The following is a 12347-nucleotide window of genomic DNA, read 5'->3' on the forward strand; positions in this document are numbered from 1 at the left end:
AAACCCCTAGAACAACCCTGTGGCGCGTTTATGAGTTTGGTTATTTTTTTAAACAAATATCTTAGAAAGTAACTACTAGTGCATGAGCATCGCTCAGTGATGCTGTTGGACCACCCCAAACACCTCATTGGTAGCCATGATGAACACACCCAACCGTGGTCACATTTTTCTAAACGTATATCAGTGCCTTAATAGTTACGCTACAAAAACCTCCACGGAAGAGGAGAGTGAAATAGTGCTCTGACAGACCCGGCGGGGGTGACAGTAGCCCAGACTGCTGTGCGTTGATGCTCTCCCCTTGCTTCATGTGGCCTTTGAACTCATTGTTGTGTCGCGGGTGACGTCAGTGCCGTGTGCGGGAGACGGAGCGGCGTGCGCCTGCGAGACAAAGGCGGCGGACCGACCGGGGTCAGGCAGGCAAGAGCAGCAACAGAAAGCCGAGAATCACTGTTTTTTTTTTTTTAACTAAAAGATAACCGCTAACCTTGGACTTCAGTTGAGCTCTCCCTGACGCTGGGAGAAATGAAGAGGCAGTGACACTCCTGTGGAAATCTCCTGGAGGAGGAAAAACAACAGTGCCCTCTTTTCGGTTTTAAACGTTTTTTTCTTCTTCTCAAACGCCCCCCTTTCGGTTTGCTAGTTAGCCGAACCGCTAGCTCCTAGCGCTGCACAGCACAGGTCTCCTCCTTCAGTCTGCTCCACGTCTTTCCCTAAAGAACTGGGCTACGAGTGAAGAGAGGACTTCATCGACAAAACGTAGATAAGGTAAGTTCTCGTGGTTTCCGCACGTATTTAATTTTAAAAAATAACACGGCAGTCTGTGAATGTGAACACAAGTTCGACTGTCAGAACAGAGCTAAAGCAGCTAACCGCGGCGCTCTCAAACAAAGAGGTCGACAACGTGACTGAGTGCCGACTGTGTGGAGCTAGCCTGCTAGCTTTTGATTCTTGGAGCTAACAACAGCTCATTTATCTGTTTATTGTTTTTAAATTTACGTTTAAATTCGGACAGCACACACCGGACCGGCTGGAGTCGGCACCGAAAAGGCTCGGGAATATACTGTGTGTGGTTGTGAGGACGGGCAAAACAGTCAACCTCCTGGATGAGCTCAGTTGTCAGACAAACAGCAACAACAGACAAAGCAAAGGCGCTCAAATCAATACTGTTAATGCGCGTTGTTATTGTTGGGTGATCTGAGGCTCCACGGTGCTCTGTTACACTCGTATTTTGTGTGTTTTAATAGAAGACATGGAAAAACCTTTTATTTTTATTGTTGTTTTCTTTGAATTTCAGTAGAGGGTGAGCGGACTCCCAACAAAACAGGCATCCGTGATCTGATGTGAGATCCACGGAGAGACTATGCCTAGCCCTTTATTTCACCCCGAGATTATGGACCACGACGTGGTGATCAGCAGCCAACACAACGGGGTCGGTCTGTCCAGGGAGACGGATCAGGAGTCCCGGGAGGAGGACCACCAAGAGGCGCTCCGCTTCGCCCTGGACCAGCTGTCACTGATGGCCATGGAGAAGGTGGACTGTGGGGGCGGCGGAAGCAGCGGGCTTGTGGACAGCCTGGATGGGACCCAGGGTCCGGGACCCGAGAATTGCAACGGTGTGAGTGGAGGGGGGTTCGTGGATCTACAAATGCTGGACCATCCCAGCGGGTCTCGGGACTCTCCGACGTCCTGCTCTCCATCCCCGGAGTACTATGGCTCAGGGGGGTACCACATGGCCGGCTCCCATGCCATGCTCCACGGGGAACCAAACTCCGTCCTCTGCAGCAGGAAAAGAAGTGTCAACATGACCGAGTGTGTTCCCGTCCCCAGCTCCGAGCATGTGGCTGAGATAGTGGGCAGACAAGGTAAGGCTGTGCCGTTGAGCAGCTTGTTCTTTGTTTGGGTGACTGCCTGGTGAGCTGGGTCTGTGAACTTCAGCTGTCTGAGCTTGATGTTGTGGTCGGGCTGCACTTCCCTCTCCTGCTCTTCAGTGGCAGCATAATGCGGATACTCCACTGAAATGAAATGCCGCTGTAGTATTTGTGATTTTTGTTTGTTTTGTTTTTTTAAATCAGCAATTAGACAATGCTCTGACAGAGGGTGAGGGAGTGAGCGTGGCTGAGTGGGAAGGGAGGGGGAGGGGAGGGAGAGGGTCAGACAAAGCGGCAGATTGTCGGGAGTCTGGACATGTCTAGCAGCCTGCACCAAACAAAGGAAATATCGCGAAATGTGTAGATTTTCTTCGTACCGCAGATCACAGGCGGCACTGAACTCACACCTTCACCTCATACATGCGTTTGTTATATTTGCTCCTCAGAGCAGATGTGAGGCTGAAACGGGGCAGCAGCAGACGCACAAACACGGGACTGGGCGGTGTTACGCCCTGCACCCAGCTCAGTCTGCCGCTGCTGCTGCTTGCCGCTACGTTTATACTCGAGATGATTTCTTTAATTATGATTTCTATTCGGATGTGTCCTACACTTTAAATTTAGTCAAGCCGTGGGTTTGTTTTTCCCGTTGCGCTCGCGCTAACGTTACAGCATTGTTCTCTTTGTTTGAAAAAGCCATGCTTTCTGCTTCCCAGAATGACATCACGCTCCGTGCGTCCTATTGGCCGCCGAGAATGAAGCGTCCGCATTTAAAGACACAGAGCGCAGTGTGGATGCTGCTGCTGGGAGGAGGCATGCAGTGCAGCACTGATTTAATGTGGAGAGCTTCATGAAGACCTGCTGGCTTTACTGCCTGTTTCATAAAATGATCAGCACTACCTCAGTTTGAGCTGATGATAAAGGAATGGCTGATTATTTTTCATTTATGCTGTAGTTGTCGGTAAATTAGGTGCACTTTGTGTAGTTTGGTGGCTCTCTGACTGTGGAGCATACACCACTGTTGTGGGGTGTGGATTATGTCAGGAAAATGCTTCTCATTTTTACTGAAGTGTGTTTTTTGGCTTCTGATGCCAGAGTAAGTCTGAATTTATACTAATATAATCATGTTGTAGAAATGCTACTTTCAGCTCCTTCCTTTTTCACAAAGGGTCACCACAGCGGGCAGATATGCATATTTGATGTGGTAGACCTTTACACAGTTTACCCTTCCTGACACAACTTCAAAAGGATTTGTGTCTCCTCCTGGGACCGAACAGAGGAAATTACTTTATTTATCCTTGCGACAGACTGGCAATCTGTCCAGGTTGTACCCTGCCTCTCACCCTGTGGTAGCTGGGACAAGCTCCAGTCCCTCCACGACCCAATAAGGATAAGCGGAAAAGAATGGATAGATGGATATTTTATGGCAAATGTGTAAATTACTACACCAAAGTGTCAGGCGTATGTTACAAAAATATTTTTGATGTCAGGCTTTGAAATTTAGGCTAAAATTTGTGCTCTGCCTAATATAGCCCATTCATATTAGTGAGAGCAACTGAATTTTTGAAACTTTACAAAGTGAAGCATTCATAATTGTCAGCAAAATCCGATCAACTAATAAAACAAACAAAAAAAAAACATTGCAGTTGATTGTGTGCTTCTGAATCTTCCAGGTTGTAAGATCAAGGCCCTGCGTGCCAAAACAAACACCTACATAAAGACTCCGGTGCGAGGCGAGGACCCTGTGTTCATCGTGACGGGACGCAGGGAGGATGTGGAGATGGCCAAGCGTGAAATTGTGTCTGCAGCAGAGCACTTCTCTATGATCAGGGCGTCCCGCTGCAAAGCTGGAGGGGGTGGAGGAGGCGGCTCCCTTCCCGGACCACCAAACCTACCTGGACAGACCACTATACAGGTGCAGTAGCCCTGCTGTGGTGCTGGGGTCATGTTTTTGCTTTTTGTCTTGTTTTGCTTGAAAATCAGCTAAAATATCCTTTTATTTTATCCCTGATCCAGGTTAGAGTGCCGTACAGAGTAGTCGGTTTAGTTGTTGGACCAAAAGGGGCAACAATCAAGCGCATCCAGCAGCAGACTCACACCTACATCGTGACACCGAGTCGAGAAAAAGACCCCGTGTTCGAGGTGACTGGGATGCCAGAGAACGTGGACAGAGCGAGAGAGGAGATCGAGACTCACATCACCCTGAGAACTGGAACCTTTGTAGACCTCCAGGGAGACAATGACTTCCACACTAATGGCACTGATGTCAGTCTTGAAGGCCTTGGTTCCCTGAGTGGGGGACTGGGAGCGACTTTGTGGTCCAGGGCAACTAGCCACCATTCTGCCCCCCCTCCTCCTCCAACATCCCCACCTTCTGCTCTTTCCATGTCCGTACACCACTCGTCCGGCAGGAAGATGTCTTCATCGGTTCCCTATCACACGCACAATGGCGGGATGAGCGCAGACAGCTTCAGCACCGCCCGGAAGGCCACTGAGGGAGGCAGTCCCACTAGCCCTTTTAGCACAGGCTCCAGCAGCGCTGGGGGATTCACTTTTGGGGGCGATTCCACCCCAGGACTGCCTTCGTCAGACGAGCTGGGCTTCGAGTTCAGTGCTTCCAACATCTGGGCGCCTTTCGTCAACAGCGGATCGGGCAATAAGACGGGCAGCTCCTCTCAGCAGCAGCCTCTGCGTCGCAATAGCAGCGGCGTCAGCGCCGGCGCCATCACTCCACGATTGTCCCCGACTCTGCCTCAGGACACAGGCGTGGTCCCCCCTCTGGATCACCCACTTGCCCGTCGTGCTCAAAGCGACCCCCTCAGCACTCTCTCCTGGCTGCAGTCTGGCAACGCAGGCGGCGGCTCCTTCTCCGGAGCATCGAGCTCCAGCTCCGGCGGCTCATCGACCGGTTACTCCTCCTGCTCGGCCTCCTCCCTCCCCGGTGGGTCGCCTACCGACTCAGAGGGAGGCGGCAGCGGCGTGGGTCTCACCTCTGGGATTTTGAGCCGACTGAAAGGCAGCTCTGGCTCTGGGGTTGCGGCTCTGGTTGGAGTCAGCCCCGGGGTCAACAGGGACTGCTTCGTGTGTTTCGAGAGCGAGGTGACTGCAGCCCTGGTGCCCTGCGGCCACAACTTGTTCTGCATGGAGTGCGCTGGGCAGATCTGCCAATCAACAGAGCCAGAATGCCCCGTCTGTCACACTCCTACCACACAGTGCATCCGCATCTTCTCGTAATGTCCTGGGCAAAGGGAGGGGTGGTGGGGTAAAATGTGGGATGGGAGGGGAACGGTCCCAAGTGGGGCACCAGCTGCGGCAGAGACAATGGAAGGAGTCACAATAATAACCTTCACACACATGATGGACCATAATAAATGCATTAATAGAGATGACGATACTATAAGGATGCTGATTTATTGCTGGTAACTGTCGATAAATGATGATGATAATAATTAATAGTGACTTATTTTCAGAGTGAAGTTAATTGAAACTGGTCTGTAGACAGTTGGAGCTCAGCCAGTCTCTTGGTGTTGAACTTAACGGAAGGAAACTAGTGTCTTATCTCTCTTCAGGCCTTCTTTTTGACCCAGAGCGGCCCTTGCGGCTGCCTGCTGGTCTGTCTCAACATTTCTTCATTCTGGCTTCTTCTTCAGATCTCTGCCTGCTCTCTCTCTCTCGCTCTCTATCTGTCTCACAGCCTTTCTTTTTGACACTTTTATACTTAACAGATATTTTTCAATGAAGCTGTCGACGAGGCCTGCACTTTTCTACTCCCTAATTTTACTGTTCTCAACAGGGCACCGCCCGTTTCCAACAAATCCCTTTGTCCTTTGCTCTCACTCATGCTGTTGTGGCACGAAGTGGCAAGGTTCCTCTTTTTTTTCTGTAAGTTTGGGACTTTTCTCTCTGTTTTTATTTTAAAGATCGCTGTGTTGTCAGGCACCTAGAAGAACAATAAACCCAAGGGACCTCTTAAGGATCAATTCCAGTTTCTCTTTGCCACAAAAGAATAGCCATCAGTAAGTAAGCCAAATGAATGTTATTAATAGACATCTCTTGAGTGAATTCATGTTGGATGAGTCTGCCCCACATTTCAAATGTGGCTGTCGCATTGATTCACATTAATTTTCCTTTAATAGGTGAGAAACGTACCATACGTGAAGTAATGTGTTTGAGGTCAGGTCTCTGTGTTTGGGCAGCCTGACAATCCCTTTACACCCCTCTGTCTCTGCGATATGCGAGTATGAGTGTGTGTGCGAGAGAACAACGCCCACTCATGCTGTTCGTCGCACCGCCGAGAGTAGGTCTGCTCCCTGTCCCGTTCTTCTTTGCTGCACACTCGGTCTTGAAGGAAAGCGACGCTGTGATCCATCCACACTACTGTAGTTGTCCTCCCACGTCTGTTACGCCCAGAGCCGCCTGTTTCTGGTGTTTTCTACTAGTTTTTGACTCTTGACTGTCAAGTGTGTGGCTGACAGACAATATTTTGAACACTAGGATAAGATGGGGCTTTTCTGATGTCACACAAGAATGTGTTGTCCAGTTAAGGTTAAGGAGAGAGGCCTCCTGCTGCTCCTCCTACACTAAACAATTACAAGGGGCCTCCATTGAACCTTTTCTTCATGCACTGTAAGGCCCGGCCCCTCTAAACTAAAAGCGAAAAAGAAACAGCTCTTACTGTTTTTGTTAGGTCTTCCACCTGTCTCTCACAGCGAAGCTGTACGGCACTCTCTGACGTCACTGTTGTCCCCATACAGCGCTGTACTCCTGGCAAAATGTAGTGCACTATGTGGCTGGTTGATTGGGGTCTGTCATGTGTTTCATAGCATTACTGAGTAACTCCAGTGAGGCGGGTACATCCTGTTTTTAAGTTGGGTTTTTTTTTTTCTGTTAGTGTTTTGATTTCATTGAGTTTGCAGTAACTGCCTCCTGTAGTCTTTATACTATGTGTATGATTTTTTTTTTTTTTTTTTTTTCCAACGTCTGTGTGACGTTACACGGTTGCAGGTTTTTTGTTTTGTTTTTCCCTCTCTCTTCTCCCTGACACGTGTGGATTCAGCTCGTAGAACGAGACAAAGCCATGACAGCTGAATTTTAAAGAAAAGAAGAAAAAGAAAAAGACGTACCTAATTTACAAGGGCTTCCTCTGAACGCACAGACACACGATCACATTTTCAGGCTCACACGGTAGGAAGAATCAACTTATCCTTTATGGCAGCTAGTAGCTAGGTCATCCAGGGCTTCCAGACACTCGTCGTGTTCAAATCCCAGCAGCTGCAGAATGTTGTGCTTCTTTTTAGTTATTCTGTTTGTTGCTTTTTTCTTTCTTTCTTTCTTTTTTTGGGAGGGGGGGGTCTTTTGTGTGTCGGGGTGTGTGTGTGTAATTGCCCTACACAGTCATCACATGCAGATCCTGTTGGTGTGTATGGCGCTGCATCAGGGTGTCTCACAGATCAGGACGAGTTGCAGGGTTTAAATGTCAAGGAATTAAAGGTAACTCTTGAGTAAATATGTGGGCTGATTTTGCTGTGCTTTGGTGCTGTAGCCTGGATGATGATGATGATGTTTAACTTATTTTTGTCTGTTTCCTACGCGCGTGACGAGGCTGTCCTGGTTGAGCAGCAGCAGCGCACCAATTGGTGCGCAGATGAGCTCATGGTGCTTCTAGTGCAACTCCCTGCACAAATGCAGGAGAAATAAGTGGGTAAAGGGAGGCCGTTTTGTTCTCAGATCAACTTCTCCAATGCACTGTAGACCCAATGACCCTGTTCTCATTCTCGCCCTCACCCCTCCCCCTCTAAATGCCCACCCGGCCCCGTGGGGCTGGAGCGTGTTCCTCAGAGCAAACACGGGGCTGCGAGCGCGTCTATATGAGCCATTCTGTGATGACTGATGCGAGTCTGAGGCCCAACTTAAAGCTCTTACTTTCAACTGTCTGAGGTGACGCGTTAAACAATAAAATGTGTTGTGATTTCCAGATGGGTTCAGCGTAGATCCTGCTGTTGCACCAGGATGTTTGTGGCCGTCGAGAGAATGTTAGGGTTGATGTACAGTAGTTTAATTGTTAAAAGGTACTTTTTTTTTTCTTTTTTTTTTTTTTTTCTTAACAAGACGTCTCCCCCTTCCCCCACTTCCTTCCTAAAGGTTTGAAAACAGGGTTTCCTGAGGCATGCTAGCCAGTGACCTCTGACCTTTTTTGTGATTAGAGGTGGGGGGAATGCAAAGAGAGCCACGCCAGTACGGGGTGCCAGACTCCCCTCGAACCTCTGCTCTCCTCTATTTTTGCTTTAATTCTTTTTGTATGCAGAACCAAAATGTAAAACGTCAGCAAACTAGGTTTCAGGCCTAACCTGTGTGTATGTATATACCCTGGATACAATCATCGGGATCTTGTTTTTCAAAGCAAAACAACTTAATTGAAGATGAACGTAGTTTCTAAAAAAACATGTGTTATTATTTGTAAGTTAACCATCTGCATGTCTTCGAGCCTTCTGGCATTAGCTAATAATTTTTAAGATACAAAAAAAACAAAAATACAAAAAAACAAAAAACTTTTTACACATTTTATTTTTTACAATTTATTTGCTTACCTAAATATCCCAGACAATAATGTGACCCTTTTATTACTTCAAATTTATTTTTGTTTTCCATTTTGTTTTCTTTTTTTTTCATTTTCCTTATTTCCTGTGTACTACATATAGGCGATTTATAACAAAATGAGAAAATTATTGAAGAAATTTTAAAATTGAAATATATTTTATTTGAAAGTTTATGGACCTTTTAACCGTGAGCCGGGAAAAATTGTATAATCGTATAATTTGAGCTGACTTGACGGTTATGAGAAATGTATCAAGAGTTTTATTTTTTATGCTTCTTTAATAAAGTCTTGTTTTGTTTTTGTTTTATTTTTTGTTTCATTTTTTTACTGGAAAATAAGAACTTGTCTGTGTGCTGTGTCTTTATTGTCAGTGGGAATGTGCACAAGATTGCAGCAGCCGCATCTTCCGACCACATGGTGGCAGTAGAGATGCACCTGCAGAGGAGTAAACCATAATGACGTGAAAAGTGTAGCTCGGGAGTGTTTGCTTGTAAATGTGACAACAAGACGAAGTTATTCATTTAGGAACAGGTTTTTCCAGCATGTACTGTGAACTTGAAGATTGTGTGTCAACAGTATGAATCCAAACTGCTCAACTTTAAATACAGTCCCACTGTTTTCACTCAAACGTCACTCTTAAGTTGCAGCATTTAATGTACTTTAGGCTCAGTCTGAGCGTTAAGAGATATCAAGGACTTATACAGCTGTTGGGAGGAGTGAGTAGGATAAGAGGAGGCAGTTTGCTTTTTTTTGCTGCTTCAGTTTTATGTCAAAATGTACAACTCTGAGAAAAACGTGATTCGATGGAAGCTAGACGTCTCAAGAAGAAGTTGGGAACTAAAAAGCGACAGCTGAAGAAACATTTAATGAACATTTAATTACGGCAGGGCGGTAAAATGGCTGAGTATAAAAACGGCGGCAGAGTTTTAAAAATGTGGAATAATTTTAAAGTAATGTTCTTGAAAGTAGAATTGTGAATACTTCTGTCATCATCTGCAGTACAAAAGATTCAGAGAATCTCTGTGCGCTCGCCTGAAAATTGATACTGGATGTCCGTGATCTTCCGGTCCTGACGCGTCACTGCATTAAAAACAGGCGTGATTCCGTCATGGACGTCAATGCACCTTGGGGGGCGAGGGGGTGGGTACAGGAACACTTCCATCCACCAGAAACGCTGCTGTTTTCTCTGAGCCAAAAATAACCAGAGAAAAAGTGAGAAACTGCTCTGTGGTCAGATCATTCAAAGTTCCTGCAGGATAAAGAGGAGAGAGACCATCCACTTGGTTTACAAGTCTGCATCTATGATGGTAATAAGGTGCATCGGTGCCTGTGGAGTTGCACATTTGGAAAGGCTGAACGGTGTATAAGTAATAGAAGAGCATATGCTTCGTCCAGATGATGTCTTTCCGGCTCTTGAATCTTTCACTGAGACGATGCTAACATGCGTGCTTCACAGCAGAAGCGTTCACATGATGAACTGACCCGCACCAGCCCAGACTGTTCACCAACATTTGGCACATGAAATGAAAAATAAGACAAAGAAGACTCGGGACTTGTTTTTTAATGCTCCTCTCACCCGAATTCCATCAAAACCATTTTTACTTCTGTCAGTCACAACTGAAGAGTGATGATCACTCACTTTCCTGAATACTGTCCAGCACTGCATCAGTGTTTTCAATCAAATTACCTTTTTCAAATATGTATGAAGGAGCAAATAGAAAAATACACTGTCAGAGATTTACTTGCAAAAAACAGAAGTACATACTTTCCGTCTTGTGTCACAACTGCTCATCCAAGGATGCCCTGCTGCTCTGAGATTTGGTGAATGTGGAGGACATCTGTGTGCAGTCTGTGCAAAATGTAGCTGCAGTTACTTGTTTTTAGCTTACAGGAGTGGCCACCACTGTGGTCTTTTGCTGCCATAATCTGCTTTCAGAAATGTTCTTCTGCATACCTTGGTTATTTGAGTCACTGCTGCCGTCATATCAGCTCAGAGTAGTCTGACCATTCTCCTCTGACATCATCAAGGTATTTTCACCCAGAGAACCAGAGAATTTTGTCATTTCAGACCATTCCCTGTAAACCCTGGAGATGGCTGTGTGGGAAAATCCCAGGAGATCAGCAGTTTGTGAAATACTCAGACCAACAACCATGCAGCTTTCACTCACCTTTCTTCCTGATGCTCAGTTTGAACTTCAGCGTGCACATCTGCATGCCTCAATGCTTTGAATTACTGACCTGTGACTGTTTGAGTGGATAGTTGCATTAAAGAGCAGTTGAACAGGCGTACATAATAGAGTGGCCTCTGAATGTATGTAGGCTGACATGTGATATAAATGCTGTTTCAGGACCAAAAAGCGTGCACTTCACCGAAAGGGAAACCCATGCATTTAAATCTGAAGCCTGAACATGCGCAGACTCTTCAAATGGTTTTGTTTTGAACTGATCACATGTGTTTATTTGATGCTTTGCAAGACACAGGCTGATAACAGCTGTGCGGGGTTGTTGTGGTGGAGGTAAACAGAAGAGAGGGCACGGTTTTGAGTGCCGGCTTTCATTTTTCAGAAGATGTTTGTTTTTAAAGGTGCGGTTTTAATTCCCTTCAGTTTGTGTTTAGATTTCTGAGACGCTGTTTCTGGAAATCTGTTTAAACATTTGGCAAAATTGTAACAGGAAGTGTTGAGGCTGTTTAACAAAAAGGCAGCCTTGGACATTAAATATCTGAATTATAGACTCAGAAAACCAATAACAGCAGTATGGCATCAAGTCACATGAACACTTTTATATTTAACAGAAGGTTAAATTGCAAATATCCTAATGTATGACAACTAAACCTTCCAGATTCTCAGATATGGAAACTTGTCTCACACTGGGGTCAGTTAAAGCACACATTTTATAGAGCAAATATCTTATTATTTGATATCATCCTTGTTAAATATAACATAAATGAAAATACTCATCTGTTACAACCCTTGTTAACTTTGGGATAAAACACCACAGTTATTTCTTCCTGACCACTTATCTGGTTTAGGGCTGACAGATGATCAGTGGAAACAGGAAGCACCTTATGTTTTTGTTTTGATTTTTAATAAATTTGCAATTATTTCAAGCTAGCGTTTTGTTTTTGTTTTGTTTTTAAATTTGTCATTGTGGAGTATTATGTGCAGAATTTTGAGGTGAAAATAAACCTAATCCATACTGGAATAAAGCTGCAATGCAACGAAATGTGGAACAAATGAAGTGCTGTGAATACCTCTCTGCTGAATCACACTTGTTATTAATCTCTCTCTCTTCCACAGCATGTCTTTATCCTGTCTTCCTTCTCTCACCCCAACCGGTCGCAGCAGATGGCCCCGCCCCTCCCTGAGCCTTGTTCTGCCGGAGGTTTCTTCCTGGGAGAAAAGGGAGTTTTTCCTTCCCACTGTTGCTGAAGTGTTTGCTCATAGGGGGTCATATGATTGTTGGGTTTTTTCCTCTATATGCATTATTGTAGGGTCTACCTTACAATATAAAGCGCCTTGAGGCAACTGTTGTTGTGATTTGGCGCTGTATAAATAAAATAAAATTGAATTGAATTTTCTGGTTGGCCAACTTAAATCACCAGTCACTCTAAACATGCATGTCCTTGGACTGTGGGAGGAAGAGGAGTAGCCGTGCAGACACAAGAAGAACATGCAAACTCTTGGACCTTGTCGCTATGAGGTGACAGTGCTAACAACTGTGCTGCCCACAATATACTAATCTCTGGGCTTAGAGTACAACATGTATAAAGCCTAAGACTGAAATGATCACCTGTCTTTCCTCACTCTTCACAGCGGAGAGGCAGCTGAAACTTGATCCCCTCTTTTGCTCCATATAGAGGTCAGAGGTCACACACAGAACAGAGA

The 12347-nt window shown here is 45.7% G+C and overlaps 1 protein-coding gene across 2 annotated transcripts; it reads left to right on the forward strand.

The window, feature by feature from the left end:
• The first annotated feature begins 220 nt into the window (after positions 1–220).
• LOC146553768 (RNA-binding protein MEX3B) lies at positions 221–8801 on the forward strand. 2 transcript variants are annotated; one of them, XM_085254630.1, is made up of 4 exons: positions 221–765; positions 1298–1862; positions 3539–3780; positions 3882–8801. In XM_085254630.1, the coding sequence occupies exons 2-4, from the start codon at positions 1361–1363 to the stop codon at positions 5097–5099; spliced, it is 1962 nt and encodes a 653-aa protein (XP_085110756.1). In that variant the 5' UTR covers positions 221–765; positions 1298–1360; the 3' UTR covers positions 5100–8801. The 2 variants fall into 2 exon arrangements, with proteins under 2 accessions (XP_085110756.1, XP_085110755.1); XM_085254629.1 differs by having other exon boundaries at positions 222–765; positions 1295–1862.
• The last annotated feature ends 3546 nt before the right edge of the window (positions 8802–12347 follow it).

This window comes from Mchenga conophoros, linkage group LG18 (assembly GCF_057382185.1).
Source record: "Mchenga conophoros isolate Kocher_MC1m ecotype Shallow Benthic linkage group LG18, M_conophoros_male_GT1.1, whole genome shotgun sequence".
Classification (NCBI taxonomy): domain Eukaryota; kingdom Metazoa; phylum Chordata; class Actinopteri; order Cichliformes; family Cichlidae; genus Mchenga; species Mchenga conophoros.